Source organism: Meleagris gallopavo, chromosome 13, assembly GCF_905368555.1.
Source record: "Meleagris gallopavo chromosome 13, MGAL_WU_HG_1.1, whole genome shotgun sequence".
NCBI classification, from domain to species: Eukaryota; Metazoa; Chordata; class Aves; order Galliformes; family Phasianidae; genus Meleagris; species Meleagris gallopavo.
The window spans coordinates 1,759,108-1,786,896 of NC_139416.1; the positions used below are offsets into that span (position 1 = coordinate 1,759,108).

At 48.8% G+C, this 27,789-nt stretch overlaps 1 protein-coding gene across 4 annotated transcripts; it reads right to left on the bottom strand.

Annotated features, from left to right (window-relative positions):
* Nucleotides 1-463: 463 nt before the first annotated feature.
* Nucleotides 464-27,595, bottom strand: PSKH1 (protein serine kinase H1). 4 transcript variants are annotated; one of them, XM_085234856.1, is made up of 5 exons: nucleotides 27,520-27,569; nucleotides 26,129-26,241; nucleotides 25,875-25,983; nucleotides 23,831-24,862; nucleotides 464-5,706 (listed from the first exon to the last, which is right to left on the bottom strand). In XM_085234856.1, exons 4-5 carry the CDS (start codon nucleotides 24,773-24,775, stop codon nucleotides 5,389-5,391), a joined length of 1,263 nt encoding a protein of 420 aa, XP_085090982.1. In that variant the 5' UTR covers nucleotides 24,776-24,862; nucleotides 25,875-25,983; nucleotides 26,129-26,241; nucleotides 27,520-27,569; the 3' UTR covers nucleotides 464-5,388. The 4 variants fall into 4 exon arrangements, with proteins under 4 accessions (XP_085090982.1, XP_085090981.1, XP_085090980.1 ...); XM_085234855.1 differs by having other exon boundaries at nucleotides 25,875-26,024; XM_085234854.1 differs by lacking the exon at nucleotides 26,129-26,241 and having other exon boundaries at nucleotides 27,520-27,595.
* Between the last annotated feature and the right edge of the window lie 194 nt (nucleotides 27,596-27,789).

Genomic DNA, 27,789 nt, shown 5'->3' on the forward strand with positions numbered 1-27,789 from the left:
CACAACACGCCACGTGGAACAAGCATGCACTTTTTGGCTTCAGCCAGCTTCCACGTGGCTCTTAAGGTAGTCAGGGATGTGGGGATGGGGGATGTGAACAGGAGAAACCACTTTCAGTGGTTGTCTGCTGAGCACTCTGCTCACCTTCACCCCTGCTGCTGCCCTCGCCCCTCCAGCAGGATGTGGTTCACAAGGAGCTTCACTCTATTATGGGTTTTCCTATTGGTCCTAAAAAGTGAGAAACCCATCTGTGAGCAAAGCAGGGCATTTCTCCAGCCCTCGTAGCCAGGTAACAATGAAGAAGTGGCCCGAGGCACACAGAGCTGTGATTTCCAAAAGGCAGTGCCCAAATCACCCAGCCCACAGTCCCTCCAGAGGGATGAGCAGCTCCCAGCACCCATCCAGCCTCCATCCACAACCCCAGAGCAGCAGCCACGAGCCGGAAGGAAGCACACTGCAGCAATGGGGTACACAGGATACATTGCTGTGTTTAACAGACCGAGTACACAAAATAAATAGCTCTGTACACTCTAACCAGAACCTTACAGACTAATTACAACGCTTCAGACCTCATTCGATGAGACAGTCTGTAAAGACAGGGCCCAAAGGCAAGGCACAGAACCGGGCGCTTCATTAGGAGCGAACAGGACATGAGTGCTGTGCTTCCAGCCCAGCACAGGAAATTCAGTGACCGAAAATAACAGCGAGCACTGGAAGGTCCCAGAGCTTCCCCAGGAGGTGTCTTTCAACAGGAAGGCTCCCAGCATCTGTTAAGTGCTCGTTTCTGGTTTGGGCCAGGATTTGTTCCACATTCAATAGACGCAGTGCAACATCTGGGCAACAGCAGTGAGTGGCTCAGCGGTCACACGCATGGGATGTACAGTGTTAGCATGGGGGGGACAGCAGGAGGAGGACACGGTGTCACCGAGGGGGGGAACAGCTCTCTGCACCATGGGGACATCGAGGGGGGGAAGGTACCACGCTCCGTGATGCTGCTACCACAAAGCATCCCTGCTGCTTCACATTTTCTGGCAAATTCGCCGCTCGCTGATGCTCACCAAGCACCCGAGGGCTGTGTTTTTGAATCCAGGCTGGAAGAGGAGACCAAGTGGTCAGGAGAAGCACCAAAAAGCTCCCAAGAGCAGTGCAGGCAGCTTGGGGCTGGGTGTCTGAGAGGAACAGGCACGGCACGCTGCTTTCTGGGATGAAGAAGGCTGGGAAATAGCTGCCCAAACCCACGGGCCGACCTTTTTCTCCAGATAGGGGACACTTTGGGAATCCCCCAGTGCCATCTCCAAAGAGCCAGCCTCTGCTTTACTCTTCCCTCTCTACTCTGCTCTTGTGAGGCCCCATCTGGAATACTGCGTCCAGGTCTGGAGCCCCAGTACAAGAAAGACAGAGAGCTGTTGGAGAGGGTCCAGAGGAGCCACAAAGATGATCAGGGGGCTGCAGCACCTCCACTACAAAGACAGGCTGAGGGAGCTGGGCTTGTTCAGCCTGGAGAAGAGAAGCTGCGGGGTGACCTCAGTGCAGCCTTCAGTACCTAAAGGGAGCCTACAGACAGGAGGGGAATCAACTCTTTGAAAGGGCAGATAACTGCAGGATGAAGGGAAACAGTTTTAAGTTGAGGGAGGGAAGCTTGAGGTTGGATGTCAGGGGAAGTTCTGTACTGTGAGAGTGGTGAGGTGCTGGAACAGCTGCCCAGAGAGGCTGTGGATGCCCCGTCCATCCCTGGAGGTGTTCAAGGCCAGGTTGGATGGGGCCCTGGGCAGCCTGGTGTAGCATTAAATGTGGAGGTTGGTGGCCCTGCGTGTGGCAGGGGGTTGGAGCTTCGTGACCCTTGAGGTCCCTTCCAACCCAAACCATTCTGTGATACTCTGCCCACAGAGAACTGGCATAAGCAAGGTGAAAGCCAATGTTGGCTCCACACACCAGGGATCTCAGTGGGAGTGCTCCCACCTGCAAAGCACCACATGTTGGCTTCCACATCACTCCACGACTCACCACAGCTCGCAGGGAGCTCAATCCAGAGATGCTGCCCCATAGCACAGCTGACCACAACTCGTGCTCCCTAGGCTAGCGCTATGGCTCTGCTAGAAAACAGGATTGAAAAACAGAGCAGAGCATGAGAAAATTTAAATCACCAGAGCAGAAAATATCTGAACTAAAGGAAGGACTAAATATCAGGTTGGATATTAGGAACAAATTCTGCTCGGAAGGAGTGGTGAGGCACAGCTGCACAGGGAGGTGGGGCAGTCACTGTCCCTGTGGGTGTCCCAGAGCCATGGGGATGTGGCACTGAGGGATGTGGGCACCGTGGGGTTGGACTTGGGGATCTGAGAGGTCTTTTCCATTTTCATAATGCTTCTGTGATTCTGTGAAAATATCCACATTCCAAAGGAGCTGAGTTTGAGGCTCTCTGATTTCCTAAACAAACAGGTAATGCAGGCTCCGTGCCACCAGTTTCATGCCAGCAAGGCAGAGCCCTTCAAACAGGCAGGAGCAACTGGGTGCTGCTGCAATCTCAGTGCTAAGCAGCACAGGCTGTTCCCGGACTGAAGGAGCGAGGGGATCTGCTATCTCTGGGCTGATGTTTGTAAAGGCCTGAAAGAGTAAGAAGTGAATCACAGCTGGACAAGCAATTGCTTTTTAGCAAAATACGTAGGAAAATACATCACACACACAGAAATCTGGATGCAAAGCTGAACAGTCTGCAGACTATTAAATTTAGTCTGGAAGACCTTTTCACATTCATTTTCCTTCACAATACAAAGGAATCAGCTGGCGGCTCTCTGAGGCTGTATCCATCTCCCCAGCAGAGCAGGGAAACTTCCAGGGCAGAACAATAGGATTGCTTTACACAGTAGTGCTAAGTTCCAAAAGACAAATGTACAATGCTTCCTTCACCCCTACAACTCCATCTGGATGAGGACACGGTGCAGTTTGCCACTAGGTGTCCTTCCAGTTTCATTTTCACCCTATTAACCGAGTACAGGCAACAACAGCTCTCCTCCACTGAGGTTTGCACCCCAAGGACACAGCAATGAATCTGTCACCCAAATTAAGAGCCAAAGAAGGAAATGGGAAAAAACATGAAATAAAACAATAAAGCATCATAGATTTTAACTTCTAACATCCTCAAGCAAAGGCACTTCAGAAAAGGGGAAAGTCCTGAGATATCAGATTAATGGAGAGCTGAGATGCCCCTGCAGAATGCAGATGAAGATAAGCAAGATCATTCACAGTGAAAGCTCCTCAAAGGACAGGCTGAAGTGAAGGCACCTGAACTGGTGGCACGTTGCCTGTCCCCTAGCTGAAAACGTGCCACAGCTGCAAGGCTGAAAGCACCAAGGAATTGTTTTAAGCCACAGATTAGAAGATTGTTGCTCTGCTGTGTGAAGGAGACGCAAGCTCGGTCAGACCAGAGCTCAACCTCCTGCACTCCTACTGCATCCACGTGAAGCACACAGGGACAAGGTAGGTACAAACAAATCTGGGCATGTCAGTGGCCCAGTGCTTAAAGGAAAGGCTCTCAGATTCTAGGGGTCTTGGCTCAGTCCATCAGTTTGACTTCCTTGCATGGGTAAAAGACCTGCTTTAAGGGTAAGCATGCAAGATAATCTGAGGAGGGCTATAAAAGCACCAAAGTGGACATAAAGATCACAGTGCCTGGCTGTGATGCTCCAAACATGCAGAAGACTCCTTCAAGTAATGGCTCATAACCAGAAGCCCTCTGAGAAAGCATCCGACCAGCTCCTCATGTAAAGAGAAGAGCACTTTTCCAGTTAATACCTGCCTTGAAGTACTTGCTGCTTTTGAAGAGCTGTTTGCAGGAATACAAGGAGCACTGAGCTGCTAATGAAGCAGAAAGTAGCAAGCTGCCTGTTTTCTCAGAAACTGTGTCTAGTTGATCATTCCTGGTAATGAACCAGGAAAGACTACAATAAAAAGGAAAAGAAGCTGAAGGAACCATTTTTTTCCCCCCGTAGCCCACAGAGCTAAAGTAAAAACAGCTAGTAATTCTGCAAGAGCAGTTAATGCTGATGGAAGGATGGGCACTCAGGACAGAGCAGCCTGCAAGGGATGTAACGTGCAAACCCATAGAAAGGGTTTGGAATTCACCCCTGCAAGTGTCTGAGACCATCATCCTTAAGTATCCTCTGTCGTATTCCTCACCTTGAGCTTGGGAACAAAGGTTACATGAAGTAGTTAGGTTCCTAGCACTGGGGTGGAAAGCACATCCCTAGAAATTTCATTTTTTCAGCTCAATAGAACTGACAGCCCACTTTTTGCCGGTGGATTTAAGCTGTATTAACAGCTCGGTGGTTTCTGCTCATCTCTCACTGCTGTCATTTCAGGACTGGGCTTCTGCTAGCCAAGCTCCTCCTCTACCCCTATGGAGCCCCTTGTGGTCACCCCACCAGCTCCCACCACCACTTCCCTGCCCCAGGGAACTGATGGCAATAGCAGGGGAAAGGAAACACCCCAGAGCGACCAAAGCATTGGAAACACAGTTGGTAACAGTAAGCCACGTCACGTTAACAAAACCAAATCCTGCATGTTAGGCACTGCTCCTACTACAAACAGGGGAACCCCTAAAAACTGCCTTCATCTCCTTGGAGCACAAAGTTCCTGCAGGATGATTCCTCTCTCGCTGCCCCTCTCTGAGGAGCACCCCTGCAGTCGGGATGAAAGGGATGGGACTCCAGCTCTGAGGTGGCAGCGTTTCGGTCTGGTTGCCAATCTGCATCATGTGAGCCAACCCTTGATGTCAGCACACTGATGGCAGGCAGCCCTTTGGGGATCCTCACAGCTTCACGGCCGTCGCATTCACAACTGCTGTCTGGCATCTCCATGACACTGCACCGGGACGAGGAGCTGATGGGCAGCATGCTGTGAGTCAGTGCTATCTTGGTTCTAACTGCATGTGACTCACACCAGCTTCACTGCAAAGGCACCACAGAGTGTGACTAAACCAGTTGAGAATGCGTGTATGTATAAATTTGTTAAATACATACACACACCCACACGTGCGTATGTGCTACGTGCACACATACAAAGTGATTTTGTTTCCATATGCGAGTGGAATTAATAAATAACTATGGACAACCAGGCTCCTGGGCAACAGAAAGAGCTCTTCTCCTCGTTCGCAGCTCCTTAATTTGTGTGTTACTCGAGGCTCTGAGCCAAAAAGAGCTGCTCCGTTCTCTGCACGGGCACAGCTGGCCCACAAGTGCCACCACAAGGTTCCTTTTCCTCCGCACGGCAGGGCAGGGGGGGAGGAAACACCTGAAAGAAGGGAGGGAGGAACCTGCAGCAAAGGGTGCTGCACACCTACACTGCAGAGATGGTGTCTGGAAGGACTTCGGGCAGGTCCCAGCCTGGTGCTCAGCCAGTGTATTGCTGCTGGTAGCGCAGGTTGAGCTCTCGCAGCTCCCGTTCCCGAACCCTCCGTGACTTGTTGGATTTGGTGGAGCGGCTGGAACGTGTGGACTGCGCTGACTTGGTGCTCTGGCAGCGGGAGGAGGCTCTCTTGAGAAGGTTTTGGGAGATGGAACGGTGCAGGTTCTTCATGGAGGAGGAGGCTGCCATGCTGACCACCCAGGGGTGCTTCAGGGCCTGGAGGGCTGTCATCCTGTCGCTGGGGTCCACCGTGAGCAGGCGGTCGATGAAATCCTTGGCCAGGTTGGATACACTGGGCCAGGGCTGAAAGACAAAAGAGGGAATTAGAACGACCCTGCTGATAACATTCATCCATTCCTCCTGTCCCTAAAAAGGTGTGGCAGGGCATTCTGCCCCTTCCTCTTGCTCTTTCATCCTTAAATCTTCCAACAGTAGAAGAAAAAGGCACTTCAAGAGTTACTTGAAGAGCCTGCAAGGGGGAAGAGGGAATTTAGCAGTGTTTCATCACAATCCACATGTGTTTTCCCAGCTGGCAGACACAAACACACAGCTACACACTGGGATTGGCACACACATTCACCAACACAACGATCTGTCACCCAATTATAAGCAACCAGCCCTTCTTGTTCCTTTTATTCCTCCATTTTCCTACATCAGTTCTTCCTCCAAGTCACCTGCACTCCCACAGCCCTGGGCAGATCCACTGTGCTCCTAAAGGTGCTCATGAAAACCACTGCCACAGACTCATCCCCACAGCTTCACATTGGGACCATGAGGATGGGGTCACCCCTAATGCCACATCCCAGTCTTTGCTGGTGGGAAGTCATCTTCCCCTCTTCAAAGCACCAAACTCTGGGCTAGGCAGAGCAGAGAGTGAGGAGCTCACTGTTTCAGTGTTGTAATGAGATTACACAGGAGGCAGCTGGGGTAGATCAGTTGATGGAGGTTGGTTTCAATGCAGTGCCACCCTCCAAATGAATCACATGAAACATACGAAAACAGGAGAACTGAAGACACACACACACATCTCTTTCTTCAGTCTCTTTCCTTTTCTAAGCACGTCCCAGGCATCTGCTCATTGATTCTTTCCTCTCCTGTTGATGGAACTTGCCAAACCCTCTCCAAAGGCTCTGCATAGTCCCCAGTTTACCGGGATCTGAGGAGCCCAGGGAAGTCAATGTGGATGCTCTAAGGGTTTCACTGGATTTTCTATAAATAAAATATCTTGTATGTACCTCCCTTAATAAAGATTCCAAGAGAAAGCTGTTATGTCTTTACTGGGAGATTTCATCTCGAGATTTGCCCTTTCATTCCAGCCCTTCTTTGGAAAGAGGATCCCTCTCATGTTGGAACCAGTCCCTTCTAACCTAAACCACTCTGTGACTCTAATTTGGGTTCCCACCTGCTTTGTCCTGATGAAGTCCTTTCTGTTAGAACGTGAGCCATCCTGCTCACAGGATGGACTGTGACACACTGCCAGGGTGCTGGTTCTTTTGTCCCTTTGTCTTCACAGCCACATGAATCTCACAAGCAAGTGCTGACCTCTGCATTCATTCCAAAACCAAGGGCAGGGAGATCTTTCTGCAACAGTTCTTGGCCTCACTGGTCAACACTAAAACAGCCTCAATGGGAGGAAGTCCACAAAACATTCGAAACGCAGCAGGTGATGTTAGATAAGGAATTTTTGTGAACACATCACAACAGAACAGGAAGGAGTTCTGGTTTTAAAGAAACAAAGCCAGGCCAGAAAATAACTGATTACTCCTACAACCCCTTAATACACAAAGTACAGCCACAAAACCTTACAAACACCAACAACACAGTGCATGGAGACCCCTTCTAAGTGGCTTTAACAACAGCTGAACAGCTTAAGGCAATGAAGTAAAGATTCTGGCACAGGAGCTGAGGTCATACACCACCTCACACGTGTAACCAAGTGAGAACAGCACGTGTATTAAAAAAGCAGGCTGCTGCTGCACGTCTTTCATTCTTCTTTTGGTGTGGAAGAAAAGAACGTGGCTATTCTATGACAGGATTCTATCTTTTAAAACTCAGCACCTACCAATGGGAAAGTCAGATACAATGCCCTTCTCTTCTTACAAAAGGTCCAAAGAAGAGGCATGTCGTGATTTTTCTGAGGTTTGCCATTCACCACAAGCAATCTTCCCTTTTCAAGAAGCTGAAAGCCACTTGCAAGAGAGCTAATCCACGGGAGAACTTGACACTGAAAGGGCAGGATGCTCTCAGAGCTGCTCTGCTCTGCCTGCCTACAGCCAATGCTGCCCTGTCCGTCGGGTCGACACTCAGGATGTGCTGCTCAGATGTCAGGGTACAGAAAGTCCATGATCCACATTCATACAGCACTTTATACACTGTATTTTGCAAGAGACGACTGAAACACCCTGCTTACTTACCTTAGCTCATGTGTTCCAAAGGGATACACAAGCACTGCTGCTAACTATTACAAGAAAAGAGAGAAAATGGAACAAAATATGGGACAGAAAGGAAATACTGGTGCATGAACAAAACTCAGCATCTGAGCACAGTGAGAATAGAAAGTGAAAATCCTTCTGATCATTATAGCCCTCGTGTTCTGGAGGATCAGACAGCACTTTTGCATTTTGGAGCCACAGAGAAATCACACTCCTGCCAATGTTTCAAGAACTAAGTTAATAAAAATGGCTTGAAGTTCAGGCTGTCTGCTGTTTACAACTATCATTAGTTTGTCATTGCCTACCGCTGAATAACTTCTTTCTTGCCATTTATTACCAAAATACATTTCATCAGCTGAGTAAAACAAGCCACTTCTTGCATAAAAGAATATGGACAATCTTTGATCAGAAACTCATTAAGGTGTTCAGTGATAAAGAGGATATCTAAAACAGCAAAAAGCCTACTCAAATGTGGGGGAAAAAAGCACGCTGAAGGTTGCAGCTGAACACACCAGTCCATTTTACAGAGCCATGTATGTTTTGAAGCACACGGTCCTTATGCTACTTGCAACAAGAGAACCAGAGAGCTCCATCTGACTCTGACACAGATAACAATCACACACCAAGCCCGTAGACTTCCTACCATACTTCTGCATCTGGTGCTTCTTCTGTTCAATAAATAGCAAAGGGAATCATCTTTCTCAGTCTTCATTACCATCTGCACTATGGCTAGCAGCAAGTGAGATGACCTGGATAGCTTGAAACAGCTCCTGTCCCACTCCAATGGAAAAAAACAGGATTTGCATGACTCCAACCTTGTTGTTTTTCCTGGGGAACTTCTTTATGTCTGCCTACAATCTCTTATCCTTCTGAATATCACCTGTATCGCAGAGATGCAGTCATTCCAGGATCTCCATCCTTTCTTTTCTACTTTGATCCAAAGAGACACAAAAGATGAATTAAAATCAATAAATACCTGAGGACTGACACACAAGAACACTTTTCTCAGAGCTACATTTTCAGGAAAAGGACGTAGGAAAGTGTTGTTATGGCTGTGGGTGCCCCAGCCCTGCAAGTGCCCAAGGCCAGACGGCAAACTTGGTGAGTTAGAATTTGAAGAACTCCATAAAGAACGTATCAGCCTGCAATAACCAGCCTATGCACACACCAGTCCAGCTAAATGAAGCCTAAGGAAGAACAAGCTCCAAGCAAAAGCAAATTGGATTTCTCATTATTCCAATTACTCTACTTTCGCTGCAGATGTTGAATACGGAGTACTTGCAATTAGCTTTTTCTTTTGGTCAGCAAACACAAATCAGTTTATCGATCTGTTTATGCAAGCAGAGGTTTCATTTGCTGCACCATACACGTCCTTGCTTTTATTTCACCAAAGCTTTCTGTTTAAAAATAGGGAAGGCTGCATTCTACTGAGTGGAATGAACCGTGCAGTTCTCAAGCCCATTCCCTGGGGAAACGTACCCACTTTCCAGAAACCTCGTGCTGCTCTACGGTGCTCTCCCTTCTGTTCACCAGGCAGGACCCAGACTGCAGGGCTTCTGGGATCAGAAGAGATCAGATGCCTCCATAAGCTGTAAAGGAGCCTTAAATTAAACGAGAATCCCACACCCTGCCTACTAACTAGTGCAGGCCTGCAGGCATGTGGAGATTCCTCTGAAGGTGGGAAAGACTGCTGGCTTTCTCATGTGAGCGTATCTGAAGCAGAAAAGCAACTGCTAAGAAGTAACTCTCTGTCTCTGAGGCAAGTTGTGCAGCCACCCATTGCTCACTTCTATCTTCTGCACTGGATTTTCCTTTTTGACAACCAAGACCAAGAGGAAAGAAGCTTCTCAGGAAGATGGGGAGAAATCACAGCATCGTTTGAGCTGGAAGGGACCCTTGAAGGCCATCTCCCCGACTCCTCTACAGTCAGTGAGGACACCTACAGATCTGCAGGGACAGGGCACCCACCACCCCTCTGGACAACTTGTGTCAGTGCTTCACTACCCTTGTTGTAAAAAACTTTATAACCAATCTAAACCTCCCCTAGTTTGAAGCCATTTCCCCTCATCCCATCACAGCAGACCTTGCTGAAGAGTCTCTGCCCCCTTCTTTCTTACAACCCCTTTAGATACTGAAAGGAGAAAGATGGGCTGCAAACACATGTATGGACACTATATCAAAGAACTGGAGTTCCAGGTAACCTGCCTGACCAGCTGAGCTGATGCCTATCCCTCTTTGGCAGGCCGAGATCTTTCCTCAGCTCTGTCAGCACACCACTCAGCACACACACACAAGAGCTCCTTGACATTTTCCCTAGAGACACAAAGCAGGAAAGGAACCTTCTGCTCAGTCCTGTGCAAGCACAAAATAAGCTGTCTCTCTTCCAAGCTTTGCTATTAGACTTGGAAGCATATGCTGGAGGAAGAGATGCACATTCATTTTCCTGATTCCAAAATGAGTTGTGAGTTGTTGTCAGCAAAAATGATGTGAGCTCTCCAGATGACGTTTCACGGAAGGCGAGGGACACAGAACTGCGAGAGCCTCGGATCTCCTTTGCCAGCTGGTTCCTACAAAAAGCTGAAGCACAAAGCACGTTATCACAGCTTCAAAAGGTTGCTCTAGTTCAGCCAGAAATGCTGCCGCCAGCCTCACTGATTCATAGGAAGAGTTTGATCAAGAGCTGGAGGAGCCTCAAAGCACCAGGGAGACAGAGGAGCCCTGCAGCTCCACCTAAAGAAAACAGATGGCTATTTAAAGTTTTACAAGATGCAGAAGATTTTATCAGGAACGGGGCTGCCCCAACAGATAGAATCAGATAAATGTTTGGGTTGGAAGGGACCTGCAAGGCCATCTGGTCCCACTCCCTGCAATGAAAAGGGACACCCACAGCTCCATCAGTGCTCAGAGCCCCCCCAGCCTCATCTTGGGTGTCTGCAAGGGCAAAATGAGACCACTGTGCTAAGAGAGAACCTCAGCAGGACAACAGAGAAGGGAGAAAAAGCCCACTCAGCCAAACAGAACAATTAATTCTGTAGAAGAGGTAGAGGCTGTTGACCAACCAAGCAGCTGGCAGCGTGCTTCACCACCAAGCATTTCCACGGCTCATTCCTGTTTTGATGCTGCACCCTCCTCTGTGCCAGCATGGATGTTTGTGCAAACAAAGTGAGCCAGATCTGGGAGCTTCCACCGCTGTTTTGTTGGGGTTTTCTGCCACTTTTCCTTACAGTGACTCACAGGTGGGCTACAGAGGCATCGACATCAGCCCGAGCAGGGAGGTGGCACAACGAGCAGCACTTCAAACACACACGAAGCCACCAGCAGCCTTGCTTACAGCTCTGATGAGAGAGGGGAAAAAACTCCTGCTGTGGAGATTTGCAACTCTTGCCCCTCAGGGATGACAGCTGCTGCTTTCAAGATGCAGTGACATTTATGACAAAAGCATCTTTTAAAGCTCCTAAGCTGCATAAAACATAGGGTGCAGCTCTGATCCGCAGCTTCCACGCTGCTCAATAACCAACCCAGGGGAAAAGCAGCCTCATATACAATGCCTTAAAGAGCTCTCAAGTGTGCTCGATTTTATTCAACTCGGGCTCTGAGGCTGTATATGAGGAGGAGGAAAAGCAGGAGTGTCACTTAGGCTGGGTGAATGCACGCAGAGCTGGGCCTCCATGATTGGATCCCATCTATGCTGCTGTTTGTTATTCTCCCTGGCACAAAAGCTATTGAAGCACAGTCCTGCACTGGAACACAGAGAACAAATGTGCAAAGCTCAGGGGTCGAGCAGTCAACCCCCCTCTTCCTCTTCCAAACAAAGCAAGTGTGAATGCAGAGCATGATGAGCAGAGCTCCCAGCACTGCACTTGGAATGGGATGCTGACCTCTATCAGCACTACTCATACAGGTGCTGGTTCTCACCCTGCTCTGCACTGCAGCCCAAGGTGCCCAGGTATTCTTTGGATGATGACTTCCATACAAATGAAGTTCAGGCAGCTGAATCATGCGTGAATATCAGCAGAACAGGCACAGGCAAGAAACCAGTTCAGGTGTCACCATCCAGACATGGACGGCAGTATTACCTGGTGGGTTTTGAAGAGCTCATGTTTTGGAGCTGTTTTGTGTCATTTAGGAGGTAACCAGGAAAAGAGAGACATGGAGCTCTTGGAGCAGGTCCAGGGAAGGCCACAAGGATACTCAGAGGGCTGGAGCACCTCTCCTATGAAAAAAGGCTGAGGGATTTGGGCATGGTCAGCCTGGAGAAGAGAATGCTCCAGGGAGACCTCACTGCAGCCTTCCTGTACGTGAAGGGGACTTATAAAAGAGATGCAGAGCAACTTCTCACAGAGTCTGATAGTGACAGGACAAGGAATGATGGCTTTAAACTAAGAGTGTCAATAGAGTTTAGATACTGGGAAGGAATTCTTCACAATGAAGGTGGTGAGGCCCTGGCACAGCTGCCCAGAGAGCTGTGGGTGCCCCATCCCTGGAGGTGCTTAAGGCCATAGATGGGGCTCTGGGCAGGCTGAGCTGGTAGGGGGGGCAACCGTGCCATGGTCAGCATTGAGGCTCCAGCACTGAAAAGACTGCCCAGCTCAAGGCAATGCCCAGCCTACAAACAGTTGCAAGGATGTGCTCAAAACCAAGCAGTTCCAGAGGGTTAGAACAAGTTTCTCATTAAAAGATGCAAGCACATCATATCTCTGCACTAACGTCTGCACACACACAAGGTTCCCAAGTATTCTGCATTAATTTGTTGATATGGGGAAGAGGAATAAAGGGAGGATGAAAGAGGAAAAAACGACGACTCTTTAATAATCCAGAGCATTATAAGTATGCGTGGCCATCTGGTGCTGTGAACTTCTGTAACCCAGCTTTCCAGATGGAAGCAGCCAGCTGCTTCCTCTCCCTGCAAGCTACAATCACACAGCACAATTGCTGCAGCTACAAAACCAACGCACACAGTTTTTGTCTACAACCAGGGATGGCTCCTCCAACTGCAACATGGTTACGTGGCCTAGGGAAATACCTGGCATGCTAAAAGTGGGCTGACAGCCATTGGTTTGGGTGATAATGAGTACCACAAACTAATCACTCACTCTGGTTGATGTGGATTGCAGGCTGTGGGAGGTTAAAGGGATGCCCAGCATACAAAGGATATATAAAGGGATGCTCTAGCAGCAGATTACAGCTACTTGCAAGCAGTTGCATCATTTGGATGAGCTGCGTGGCCGTTATCCTTGTAACAAGTGGCACAGGAAGAAGCTGTACCTTGGAAAGCCCCTATGGGGAAAGAGCAGGGAAAAATGGAAGGTGGTGCAGCCCTGGAAAGGTGAGCAGGGAAGTGGGGATCTCCTGCCCTGAAGCTTTATAAGACTCAAAAGAAGGCAGTCACAGCCAACCCACCTCAGGCTGAATAGCATCACACACCTCCAGATGTCTCTCATGTTCCTGTGTACAGCCAGGAGCTGGGCTCCAATATCCTTATAGATCCCTTCCAATTTGGGATATGCTATGATTATGAGATTTGTGTGATTCTTTGTGCACCCATACGTGCTTCTCCTCCCTGTACCAGCGCTCTTCCACAGGCACACCTCACACATTGCTGCAAGCTTCATGGGATCAGGCTGAAAATCACCTTAAAACTTCAGTAATTAGTTATGGGAAAGTGAAAGTTGCACAAAAACAATGCTGCAGTGGATGCCCATGGACCATCCACTCCCTCCAACCATTCCCAAAGGACCCACAGCTGATGCATCACTCCTGACAGATGACAGAAACAAGACTAACTTGTTCTACAAGACAGCTTCAGCAATCCCCCTTGTAATGCTTCAGGGCTTTTCTTGTGCATATGTATATTCTCTTATGAGCAGGAGATGCTACTGAAGTGTTAAGATGTCCAGCATAAATCTTTCTAGAAGCAGTTTAAGGCTCTTTTTTCGTATAGCCTGGAAAATAGGTGATTCCTTCTCTTCTCTGAAGCACCCTTGGTGTATTTGCATCTTTACACTAAGCAGCCAAGTACTTTTCAATTTTCCAATGACTTTTTTTGTGACACTCAACTGTGTTTGTGGATCTCCTGTCAACTCCCTCCACTTGCCTCGAAGGCTTTTGTTTTACTCTGTTTTTTTTGTTTTTGAGGTGAGTATTGCTGATCTTAGTAGTAGTTTTTTGTACATTGTGTTGGGCTTTTGGGGATGTACAATGCCCAGAAGTGTCAGAGCTTCAGCTTGACAGTTGCAAAGGGATTATGCCCCTTTCTGTTCATCCATCCCAGTGCATTTGTTTTATTCCCCACCAGTGTAACACCACTGTCTCACACAGCAGCTTATAATGTATTTGCACATCCCCTCCTGAGAAGCCAACCCCTCCAATCTTCCATCCTCACCTATTTCTGCACATTAACTTACCCCTATTTCTAAAAATGTGTGTCTGCTACTGAGCTGCTCAAATCCTTTAAGGCCATCAGGAACCCAAACACGCTGTGTAGCTCCTCCAATACAATGGCACCTGCAATATAATGAACTCCTTCCTCATTCAGGGTAGCTGATAAAGCCCAAAGCACCACAGGACTTCTGGGATTAGCCAGGGAAGAGCATGTATACCCAGAGAAAGACAAGGAGATGACTCCATGCTCCCCACCCTACCTCCCTTACCTCCAGACATGCTCAATTCATCACCCCATTGCACTTGCTCACATGCTTTATCCATATAACCAATATACACCAAGCACAACGTGCAGTGCAGAGTATTGGTCGTCTTGCTTTAAAAACCCAGCAAGTGTTACAGTGCATTTCCAAACTGCGATTTATTTCTTCCATCCTCCCCTGGAGACTACAAAATGCTTTTATGAAACAGATTTCAAAAACCCTAATGTCAGATTGATCCTTGTCAAGCCCCTTGGCCAACTACTGGAGATATGGGAACTCCTACCAAGTCTGGAAGATATTCCGCCAAGTGACTTCAGGTTCTCATCCAGGAGCCTTAGATTGTCAAAATCAGTCCTCCAAGCAAAAAGGCAGCTTAAGAGTGGCATTAAGAAATCCCCAAGCTTGTAAAGCTTAAAACAAATTGGAAAAAAAAAAGAGAAAAATGCAGAAAAAGGTAAGAAATCATAATTCCAAGACCTTCCTATCAGCATCTGATGTAATGATATGGATGAAAACCTCTGAGCCATCCTGGCCATAACAAGAAACCCGTGTGTCAGAGCTCCATACAAAGCGATCAGACCGCAGGAATCCCTTAGAAATCATTCTTTAGATAGAAAGGGATGACCCAGGAAACAAGTCTATGGTTGGGCTAGATGATCTTGGTGGTCTTTTCCAACTGGAGTGATCCTATGATAGGAACAACTTTCTCCTCAGCAGAATTCCACCTTGTACTGGGTAGGAAATCACCCTTGTTGGCTGATGGCTCCAACCACTGGGTGGATGTGATGCTGATGGGAGCTCACAGCTGACAGGCACACAGCCAAGCACATGTCTGCACACCAGCTAGGTGAACATGGCACTGACAGAGGCTGTCTCCTCCGAGACTTGCCTGCATGGTTCCCATCTCTCCAAGCAACACTAATCGGGTGCATTAGCAAAAGCTCAGTTCTCAGGAAAATCCATAAAAGCAGCTACTTCAGTAACAAATGAAACAGAAAACGTGCCTGGGATTTCTGTCTTAGCAGTCTCTGTGCGGCAGGAGGGTGAAACAGGAGCTGACAAGAGCAAAGAAGCGAGAAGCAGAGGAGCCATCCATGAAGCTCATGCACCAAAACACCACAATCTGCCCCAGCTTCCAGACGCAGTGCTGTTGGTGTGAGCCAGCCCTTCCCAACCAAAGCTCAGCTCTCTTGCTACTCCGGGTTTGAAAGCTTCAGCTGCAATCTCATCAGATTTGGGCATTTCAGGTGAAGAGGTGGCCAAGAACAACCAGGAAGCATCCTGCCAGCCCTCTAACTGAGCACCAAAGTAAGCTCCCTCAAACATTTTTTTACAGCTGAAAAATATCTGCAATCAGGACCTTGATTTCAGATGGCTGCCCTCCTACCTATGCTGGTTCAGTCCTCCTTTGCCTTATCCCAGGGTAGGAGCACACTGCACCCCTGTACAACTCCAGCCTGGTGGCAGATGGAGCCAGGACGCCATGCAGCCCTTTAGCAGCACTCACCTGAAAAATCTGAGCCACGGTTAATAAGCAAAGGAATAAAATCAAAGGAAGAAGGGCACAATGACAACAGAGACAAAGAGAATGCTTGGTCCGGTTTCAGGGCACTGGAAAGGAGTCAAACGGTTGATAGCTTAAATCCTTTTTGCTGATAGTTTATATTCTACACAGAGGCAGCTTAACAGTCTTCTCTCCTACCAATGTTCCTTTATCCCTACATCTCAAACTCTCCACAAACACTGCTTTGCCAGTAACAGGATTTTATTGGGCCCAGAGATGCAGAAATGAAGCCAACTCCCAGAAGTGCTGTACGATTGCAAGTCCTTCTTCCTGCCATGCAGCTCCTGCCTTCCTCCATCCTCAGCTACACACCATGCCGTGGCCCCACATGCAGTCTTCCACCTAAAAACCAAAGCCTTCTACCCCCACCAACCTGTAGATGCTATGCTATGGGACGAGGGGCTCACTCTTCCCCCTGCTTACCCTTAAGCATGTCATATAAAGATGGCAGGAATGATTCTGATAAGGTCCTTGTGACACACCAGCTGCAGAGGAAACAATCTTCAGAACCTCAATAAGCAGCCAAAGCAGGAAGGGAATCAGTTTTTAAATGCACACACTGGTTTTAAGCCTGCATAATGCCCTTTTATAGGAGGAGGTGTTCCCTCACCTGCAAATAAAGCATTTTCCAATATAGCACGCCATGGTTTTGCAGGAGCGCAGTCACCAACACATGCTGGGCTGAGGGATTTTCCAGGTTTTAACTGAACTGGTAGCATTTCAGAGAGCCTAAAATACCTGCTGTGCAGCTGAGGAGAGCTGAACAAACACTTCAGCTGCACAACATACACAGCAACACAAACCCACCTCTACTCCCACCCATGGAGCATTAGAAAAAAGAGACAGGAATGCTCCAAGGAACACAACCCTGTGCCCAGCCACAGTGCTTTGTGCCTGCTGGGAGAGGCTCACTTTCATCCTGCTTGAGTGCCTCAGCTCTTCAAAGCAGAGCACGGTGTTCTTTTCAGCAGAGCCACCCCACTGCATCTCACCACCACTCTTTGCCCTACGTTGCTGTCTCACAGCTCTATCAAATGCAATAACACATTCCTCTGGAAATTGATTTTTCTCCCCCCCCTTCCTTTTTCTAGGCAAAAAAAAAAAACCCAAAACCAACCCAACAACAAACCCTCAGATTTATACAAAGAGCAGTTCTTCCTTATGAGGAGGAATATCAGAGAAAAACAGACCATGACTGTGCCTTACAAAAGTTTTCCATGGGTCTGGCATGGCTCAGGAGGGCACTACCACATATTACCATAGCAGTACAAAGGATTCTTTCTTAATTGCACAGAACTGGGTTATTTACAAACACCTGAGTGATCAGAAGTGGAAAAATGCATGTGCCATTCCAGGACTGGTGGCCAGGCAGCCGTGCTTTCTGCAGCATCCATACAGAACTCAGCACTCTGGCACGGGTTGCCCAGGGAGGTGGTGGTGCCCCATCCCTGCAGGCCCCCAAGATCAGGCTGCACAGGGCTCTGAGCACTGATGGAGCTGTGGGTGTCCCTGTTCAGCACAGGGGAGTTGGAACAGATAGTCTTTGAAGGTCCCTTTCAATTCAACCCAATCCATGGTTCTCTTTAAAAAGCCACAACTAAGATCTGAGAATGTTTGTCTCTATCCCCATGCTCTCTTAGAAAGCTCAACACAGGAAATGAACATTAAAAGTTGACAAGACTGTGAACCGACTCCATCACGTGCCATTAGGGACCAACCTCCACAGTGAAGACAATTACAAGAATATTTTGGAAGCATCCACAGGTTTACAGACATACTCAGTTTGAGGATTCATCAGGTGAGCACCCAAAGTCATTAGCTGCTCTGGAATTGCTTTTCATCTTTTTCCCTTGCCATCTGTCAGGTAGCAGCTAAAAACACAGGCACTCCATTTGCTAACACACTGTTCCATTCTTGCTGCTTTTGCAGGCACAGAAAGCTGTTTGGGGACAACGTGTGTCTTACGTATGCCTTACTTACAGTGACTTAGCTATTGGGACACCACATAATCTACTCACCTTTTTAAGGTAACCTGGTAATCAGCTGCATTCTTCAAGCCTGAATCTATCCATAGACATACCTGGAGAGTTTACTCAATGTCTGCATTTAACCTGGCACTTCCAACTCACTCATTACAATGCTTACTTTCCTAGGAAACAGCTATCCGTGCCAGGGACAGAGCAACAGGCAGACCACAGCACACCCTTTCAGCATTGGGGGGCTTTGCTACCAAACAAGCAGCCACAGACCAGGTGAATGTAGGGTGCAAAGAAGCCCAGGTGGAAAGTGAAGGGCACAAATTGCCAAAGACACATTTCATCCTAAGTTTGGATCAAAGGCAGAGCCTGGAAAAACGGGCAGAAATGCCATTTGGACATGAAGGTGAATACCGTGCTTTGTAAAGCTGTGAGTGATGCACAGGTTGCTGCCATTCAAAGACAGCAGGAGGGGGAAAAGAATGGAGAAAGCTAAAGGCAAGGAAAAAGGCATGAAGGATGTAAAAGACAAGGGTAGGACAGAAGGAAGTGGCAGGAAGGACAGGTGATGATAGATCAGGTGAACTATGAACAGATGTGGACAACTGCAGTTCATTCCAGGCCACATTCTCCCAAGCTGATGTTTTTTCAAACCAGAATCCTCTACACAGCAGAGATCCCAGGGCAAACTACTGCTCATCGACCACACTGAGCTGACGTGAGCTGCTGCTCTTCCCATCCAGCAAGAGATTGCTAAGCACACTGCTCCACACCGGAATAAATCACCCACTGGTACAACACAACCAGCAGTCCTGGGGGCTGGCTCCTGATACTGCAGGGGAAAGGAGGGCCGTGCTGATAGGGATGAGAGGTGGATCCACCTGAGAGAACGCTGGCAGGCAGCAAGCCTTGCCTTGCTATTACTGAAGTCAATACCAAACGTGTTTTCATCGTTCAGGCCAGCATCAATATGCAGTACTTTGTATTTTGAACCTCCACAATCCCATCTCACGCTGCCAAGCTCTGTGAAATGTCTGATAAACCTTCCCAAATCTAACACAGTGTGATGGCAAGCACCGTGGTTTTCTTGAAGAGCTTTCTCCTCCTGTGTGCCTTTGAGTATACCTCTTTCAAGACTGCCCTCCAGCAGCCAGAGACCAAGAAAAGCAAGCTGTAATTTACCACCTGCAGAGCACGGTGATGAAGCTAAACATAGCTGGCACTATGACTCATGAGCCATCAGCAGCAGATGGACAGGGAAGACATCAGAAGGCTGCATTCAGACCTTTTGAAGGAGAAATATTGCTGTGGACTCGTAGCTCCCATTCATCAGGAGTGCCTAGTAAAGGCCACCAGCTGACGCAATAATGACAGTTTAGGGAATGTAGAGTTTCCTTCAGGTTGTTTTTAGCTGCAGAGTACAAGAAGTCTCAGAAGCAACGCAATGGTAGACAACTGTCTTGCTCCCTTTGGAGAATGAGGGGGCTTGAGAATGTGAGCCACTAAAAACCCATTTCTGCAGCTGGAAGAGAAGGTTCTAGAGACTTAGGAAGAAAAGGTTAGGGACAAATGAACAGAAATAGCGTCTGTAAGAACACGCATTCAAGTGATTTGAGGGCAAAAAGCAGAGAGAGTCAGGTGGACCTTCACCAAGATAAACTCAAATTCTTCACGTGATATGGGCATCATCTTCCACTTGTGATCCCACTGTCCTGTTCCTCCTCTCTCCTTCTCCCACTGTCATTTCAGGTTGGGTATTAGGAAGAATTTCATCTAAGAGGCAGTGGCACATCTGCCCACGCAGGTGGACGTGTCACCATGCATGGAGATCCATGGAGATGTGGCACTGAGGGATGTGGTGGTGATGTGTTGACAGCTGGGATTTGATGGGCTGAATGACTGCACGAATGCACCCCCAGCCCTTCCTCCAGCACAAACAGTGGTGGCACCTCCATTTACACCACCAGGTGGTATCAGATAGAGAAGGAAACGATAGGGGTAGTTTTAGAAAATGGTGTCTCAGAGCTGCCCCAGCTCCTCGAGGGTGCAATGAAACGAGCAAAATCCTGAACAGCAAAGCCAAGTGGCAAGGGGAGCTGTCAAACAACAGAACCATTGCACAATCCACAGTGAGGTGGGATGACAAGATGGGCTCTGTGCTCACACCTCAACCATGAGTGAGTCACCCAACACAGAAGGGCAGTTACATGCAGAATACAACTCAGGCATTTTCCTTTATAGATGCATAACGTCAAGGCAGACTCACTTCTCCTAGGGAAAAAAATGCTCTGTAGGAGAAAGGAAAGTTAAAGTAATTCTATCATCTGCAAAATGCACTTCTTATTGGCAGTAAGTCTGCTTTTTCACCCATGTATGGAGCAGCACGTAATTAAAGAGTTTAAGAACATTAATAGGGAAAGCTTACCCTCCTTACTTTCTACATTTCCAAGCCTTACCAAAGGAGTATCACGCTGTGAGCTCAATCAGCCCGTGGGAGTTGGTAAGCCTCGGGACTGATTTCTGATTTCAAGCTCAGCTGGCACAGTGCTGCCTCCAAGCCATAAGCCAGGACCACGTCAGACATCAGTACCTGCTCCTCTGACGTCAGGCAGGATGGACAAATGCTCCTGGCACACCAGTGGGCACATCTGACACAGCACACAATCACACCGAGCTGCCTGCAGGCTGCCCCATGCTCTGCAGCTCTTGGGGCAGGACAAAGCTCTGAGGGACAAAAAGAGAGGAGGAAGAAGCAGCACCATTAACAAACCCCGAAGTGAAGGATGTAAGAGGGTGGAGCAAACCTTGAGCCAGTCCACTCTGGTGCCTCCAGCATCAATCAGGCAGCTGTAGATATAAAGGGGGACTGAAGGAAGCAGTCAGCATTAACAACCACCCAAAATTCCCAAGCCTTACACATTTGTGGTGCAGAGGCCTCTTTATCCACAGCTGAGCTTCTTATTGTTATTCCCTCCATTGATTTGTTTTCCATGCAGATGCACAGAACTCAGGGGAACTTTTGGGGCCCCCAGAAGCCAGGAGGTTCCCCACCCCCTGTCTGCAGCACGAGGAACTCAGCACCACTGCTGCTTACAGCCATTTCTCCTACCCCTTTTGGGAAGAAGGACACAGCTCCTCCTCCCCTCACTGCCTGTGCCCTCACCATGGAACCAGCTGCTTCTCTTTAGCAAATCATTGATCCACACCAAGGCCACCATCGCATTACAGCTGCGAGAGCCATAGGTAAGAAACTTCATTAACCACAACTGGAAAATCTGAGCAAGCTGGCCAAACAGATCACCTCTCTGCATGGCTGCTGAGTCCTGTACAGAGGATAAATAGATCTGCAATGCTCAACTTCATTCAAAAAAGCCACAAAATTTGTCACCACATTTACCCAGGTATCTACAACTACCACGAGTTAAAACAAGCATGTTGCTCTTCAGCTAATTTCCCCTAGGGATGGCCTCAAGTTGACTAGACTAATTCTTTAGACAACCCCCAGAGCCCTGTTTGAAACCCCACGTACTGCAGGTCTCAAACTTGAGTGATTTGGAATGGAAATGCACACCACTGCATGGCAGCCCCTTCACCTTGGAAGGAGCCCATTTCACGTCTTCAAAGTTGACACCACAGAAAGGAAAATGAGCTGCACCTCTGAAATCTCTGTTCCTGCACCTACCCAAGACATGCAGTTCTGCAACACGGTACAGTGTTCTGCCCAAACTTGTTCCAAATGGATCAGGGCTTATGGCTCCTGCATTAGCCTTACAGACATATCAGTGGGTTTGTTTCTGACATCTTCCAGACTTCTTCCAGTGTAACACACATAAAAACACGAATTTCTGTGCTGATCAGGCATTTGCAAGCATTTAAAAGCCCAGACTATGAGCAAGAAAGCTGGCGAGGCACAGGAAACATGCAAAAACACCTCTACCTCTCTGTCTCTCCTTATTTCCACCTAGAATTTATGCACAAACCAAGCAGCCTGTTACCACAGCTCCTGCCAACGCACAGCTCCAGTCAGGCATAGGATTGATTACACCAGTAAATTAATGCATTCATTTTCCTTGACTCTCTCTGGAAGAACAGAAAGCATCTGAGCAAATGATAAGACGCTGTTGGCTGATGCACACAGAATCACAGGACGGCCCGGGTTGGAAGGGACCTCAAGGGTCACGAAGCTCCAACCCCCTGCCGCATGCAGGGCCACCAACCTCCACATTTCATAGCAGCCCAGGCTGCCCAGGGCCCCATCCAACCTGGCCTTGAACACCTCCAGGGATGGACGGGGATCCACAGCCTCTCTGGGCAGCTGTTCCAGCACCTCACCGCTCTCACAGTACAGAACTTCCCCTGACATCCAACCTCAAGCTTCCCTCCCTCAACTTCTAAACCATTTCCCCTTGTCCTGCAGTTATCTGCCCTTTCCAAGAGTTGATACCTTACACACAAGGGCACCTTACTCCAAAAGCAGAAAAACTCTACAGCTTTCCAAAACCACTCATGACACAGTACCTGTAACACACAGTACCCATAACAGCCTCACAGGTTTGTCATTTACTATGGGATAACAAGTAGAAGGCTTCAGGGTCTCATGCTGGCACATCCAAAGCACGCACAGCCTTGTGCTTGCTCTGCAGCACACGTGCCACCATTGTTCCTACAGCCTACAAGAATCCAGTGGCTCGAACCCAAGACAACACTTTGTATTGCAGTCTAAGAAGCCAAATGATTCAGCTGTGCCACAAGAAGCAGAAGATAAACTAAATTACCCTCAAGGAATGCTCAGAATAGTTGAATGCCCATGCAGTGAGGGTGGAGCACACGTTAGATATGAGCACACCAAGTTATCCATACACTGAGACAGCCCCAATTCAGCTACTAACACCAGTGAAATCTCCTGGAGCCACACTGGACCACACTACATCACGAGCTCAGAGGTGCCAAAGAAACAAACGCAGTATCAGGAACCCTATGGGAAGAAGAGAACAACCAGAGATCTTCCTACGCCGTGACACACAGGAGTTATTTTACTGTCATTTTGGAATCATAACCACACTCACACATTCCCACTTTCCCAGTGGGCTTCATTTCACAAAGTTCAGGAAACTAAACGCTTTTTTCTTTGACAAAACAAGGGCAGAAGTTATAAAAGCTCGTTTTTAGATTGTCTTCAGGGAGGAATACACCCAGAAATCCAAATTGCTCACTGTGGGGCAGCCTGGCACCCAGTTGTGTGCTCAACCAGCTCTGGACTGATGGGACTCCGTGAGAGTGGGAGCAGGCATCTTCTGCCTAAAAACTATCCCTTATGGGTCCTTTTTCCAGAGTTACTTAAGAAAGCCATCCTTCCATCCTCAGTTTTGTTAGGTACTCAGCTCAGGAGGCAGCACAGACTCATTTCAGAAATGGTCTTTAGGCCTTCGTCTGCCACAGCCTTATGTTTCAGCAAAAGGTGTTTTTCAGACTACACTTGGATTTGTATCTGCACATCCCTAGTTTGATTTCCTCCTACATTTCAAACACCCTGGCACGAGTTTCAGTAGCTCCCCAGCTATTTGTCTACAAGTAGCACAGCTCTGTCAGCTCCTCCAATTCTGTTCTGGAGGAAGTGAGATCTTTCCATAGACACACTTTTTCAAGAAGCTCATTGTCCTGCAATGGAAGCAGTTTGGCAGAGGAAAGAGAAAGGATTTTCAGGGCCAGAATCACTTACTGTTAACACAGCCCTACATGAGACAGCCTGACCACACAGCTCCAGAGAGCTTCCTGCTGGGCTCCCCCTCATCCTAACCCCACCACACTCACCTCGCCCGAGTAACTGTACTTTCCCTTCAGGATCTGCCTGTACAATCGGGTGCGGTTGTCGTCCTCAAAGGGCATCGTGCCACTCAGGAGGATGTAGGAGATGACACCCAGAGCCCACATGTCCACAGAGTTGGTGTAGGGCTTCCTGACCAGGATCTCAGGAGCGATGTACTCCGGCGTCCCGCAGGTGGTTTTCATCAGGCAGTCATCTCCTTTCTTTCGAGCACTGGCCAATCCAAAGTCTGTAATCATGATTTTGGAATCCGTTCCAGGATGGTAGTAGAGCAGGTTTTCTGGTTTTAAGTCCCTGTGTGTGATACCCAACGTGTGCAGGTACCTCACGCCGTCAAGTACCATCTGCAGCACGCGCGTGGCGTCCCTCTCCGTGAAGGAACCTTTGGCAATGATTCTGTCAAACAGTTCTCCCCCAGTGGCCAGCTCCATCACCATGTACACCCGGTCCTGGGTCTCAAACACCTCTATGAGCTGGATGATGTTGGTGTGGCGAACCCTCCGCAGCACGCTAAGCTCCGACTCGCACACCTCCCTCCCTTCCCTGTATTTGGTCTCTATCATCTTGATGGCGTAGGGCTGCTTGGTGGCTTTGTGCTCCACTCTCACAACTCGGCTAAAGCTGCCCCTTCCAATCAGGGCTTTGATGTCATACTTGGCTGTCACTCGGGGGTCAAATTTGGCACGGTATTTGGCCACTTTGTTCTTGCGGGGCTCGGGCTGGGCTGGGTGGGCAGGCAGGGGGTTACCAGGAAACGGGTTTGTGTGACGTGGGGGTGAGGGAGAGCCAGCTTTGATGACAGTCCCACCATCATCTTTGATGAAATGCTTGTAGATGTCACTGTGGCCCGTGTAAGGTTCTACTTTTTTAACCAGATCCAGCTGCACATCTTTGGGGGGCTCGGGAAGCACTTTGCTTGTCCCACAGCCCATCACTGACAGGTGTTAATTCCCTATCAAGGCATCTTCCCAGGGCAGTGCCAGCAGCAACCACATCTGCAGCAGCTCCCACGTTTGAACCTTCCAAAAAGAATGAGGAGAAACAGATAAATGGCAGTCAAAGCCAGGAAAAGCATGCAGGTGGTTCACGTCTCAATGATGCAATGCTACCACAAACTGAGAGCTGAGGATTTTGCACTGTAGCACCCCTTTTTATTAAGCATAATTTGCCTAACCTTCCTAGCTGAATGCTGAAGCACAGAATGGCTGAGGCTGGAAGGGATCTCTGCAGCTCATCCTGTCCAGCTCCAACAGCTTAATAAAAAAAAAAAAAAATCAAGGAAAGCGTTAAGCATCCTCCTTAGTTTTGTTTCACCTGCTAAACTTCACAAAGCACTCACCATCCTGAAGCTTATTTTCTCATTAGAAACTACACAAACTACCTCAGCAACTTGTTCACTCAACAAATCTTAATGCTTTCTTTACATTTAACTTGTACTCGTGCTTTAAACCTCTAATTACTTTGCTCTCAGGGATCAATGAAGCTGTACAGAAGGCAAGGAACACGCAGACAGAGGCGGGCTATTTCTTGCATTGTGCGTTATCAACTTAATCACTGCATGTCCTGCAGAATGCCAGGCCTTATTTAACAAGGGCAGCTTTTAGCTGACAACTCCCTTGTCCTCCAAGCCCTAAGAAACCAAGGTGGGCTTTGATGTTTTCTAATGCCTAACTCAGTTTTGCCTTCTTTTGTGTTTTCAGATACCAAGCAGAGCTTCTGTTTTCCCATACGGAGCTGCATTTTGCTGCAGTAAGGAGAATTTCAGCCAGTTGTTCCCCTTTGGAGCAAACAGAGCTCTCGCTCACCACACTCTACTCCAGCAGAGCCAAGTCAGCTGTGCTTCAGCAACTCTTTACTTTAGGTCCTGATTAAAACAATCTGGAGGTAAAGAAACTGCCTGCATGCATTCTGGCAATTAGCTGAGCAGTTTTAAGTTTCTGCTTTGGCTCAAAGCCCATCATTACAGTGCCACAGCATTTGTAGAAGACTACAGAAAAGCTGTTAGCCTTGAGATGTAATCATCCACCTTACCATCACCGAGCGTATCTTCACTCATTCACCACCTCTCCAAGCAGCTATTCAGCACTGCAGGAACCCCAGCTGATCTTCCATCAGAATTACGTGGGAAAAAAAAGCTGTCCTAGAGGGACAACAGGAAGAAGTTTATGCTCTACATTCACTCTGGAAAGAAAGCAAGGCTTTAGTTAAGATCCCACATTAAAATCAGACATCAGCTATTTTCTCACATAAGACCTCCTGGTAGGACCACCATGTCAGACACCTACCGTGCACCAACAGGTCTGCAGCAGAAATGAAAAGCAACGTCACAGATGGCTTAACTGAGATTTGAATTCATGGAGGGCTGTCCTACAGCTGGCTGCTCGCTCAGATTACAGCACTGTGACAAGGAATACATGAAATATTACAGCTACTTCTGAATCATAACTCACACAAGCAGCTTTTTCCCCCAGCATCACTGCACCTTAAAATATATTAAGTTAGCAGAGAAATAGAATGAGAGCATCTGCAAACAAAACTGTCACAGAGCAACTCCACGCCTCAAGAAGCACTTGTGTAAGGAATCCCAACAGCAAACAAAAGTGATGAGAAGACCCCAGCACGGAGCTTGGAGTGGCTGTGTATGAATCCTGCTGCAATAGCAGAGATCAGCCAGCAGCATGGTAATGACTTTGCCTTGTGGGCACAGCCAGCACCATGCCAGCACGAAGGATGGGGGTAAATACATGAAATCACTGAGAAGTTGGGAGGTGAATGTGTTACAGAAATGAGCCCCCGCTCTGAATAGGAAGCCACGCACTCAGAAGGCTCTAAAGAGATGCCAGCATGCCTTTGTGACAGGTGAGAGAAAGAGCTGGCTGAATGCTTTGGTACCACAGAGATCCCTTCCTCAGACAAGTGGCAGGGCAGTGCCACAGCTCCTGCTGGCAGACAGGCATCCTCCAACCCCCAGGGCAAAGTCAGAGCCTTATGGCTCAGTAATGCACCCGGGAACAATCCTGTGGGTGGGGTGGCAGCTGCCTGACCCGCACACCTGAGGCCTGACTGCCTCACCACCACCAAATAGAGCAGCATCGTGGGACTGCACAGCGCCTTGAGCTGGAAGGGGCCTTAAAGCCCAGCGCCCTTGGGCAGGGGCAATGCACCCACAGCCCCATCCAGCCCAGCTCTCAGCACCTCCACGAACAAGGCATTCCCAGCTGCTCAGGACAGCTATGCCAGGGCCTCGTCGCATTCACAGGGAAACATTTCTCCCTTACTTCTAATCAAAACCGGCCCTTTTTCAGTTTCAAGCCATCACCCCTCGCCCTGTCGCTACACTCCCTGATAAAGAGCCTTTCTCCGACCTACTCGTAGGCCCCTACAGGCACCACCAAGCCCCTCACAGCTCTGCAGCTGCACTTCTCCGCTGAGGCCCACCAAGGAAGGCACGGCGCCGCGGGGCGAGCAGCTCCAGCCCACAGCCGCGCCACGACCGCCCTCCGAGCGCACCCAGGGGCCCACAGGCGGCCGCACGGCGCGGGGCTACGCGGTCCCGTCAGCTCCAACGCCCTGCCCGGGGCCTCCGCCCGCCCCTGAGGACTTCGAGGCCCGGAGGAGCAGAAGGGACGCGAGGGGACAACGAGGGGTCCGCGCTACGGCCGAGCCCCGCACTCACCTCGACCCGCTCCGACCCGCGGCCCGGCACCGCCTCCTGACGTCATCACCGTGCGCCGGAAGCAAAGCTGATTGGTGGAGAGCCGGCGGCGGGCGGGGCAACGTGTGCACTGTGCCACCGCCCCGCGCTCTAGCGCCCCCTGCCGGCGGCCTCCGGAGCGGTGGGCGCACGGGTCAGCGTTGGGATTTGGAGAACTTCCATCGCTTTCTCGGATCATTTGTGCTGTGGAGACTCACCAGAGCCAAGAGGACGTCTGGGCAGCTGTGTCAC

What these genes read in the sequence shown, in the direction of transcription:
- PSKH1 (XM_085234854.1), bottom strand. Translation starts at nt 24,775, where the DNA reads ATGGGCTGTGGGACAAGCAAAGTGCTTCCCGAGCCCCCCAAAGATGTG. An exon ending in AGTACAGTTACTCGGGCGAG is followed by an intron (nt 5,707 to 23,830) that starts GTGAGTGTGGTG and finishes TTTGTCTTTCAG; the next exon opens with CCCTGGCCCAGTGTATCCAA.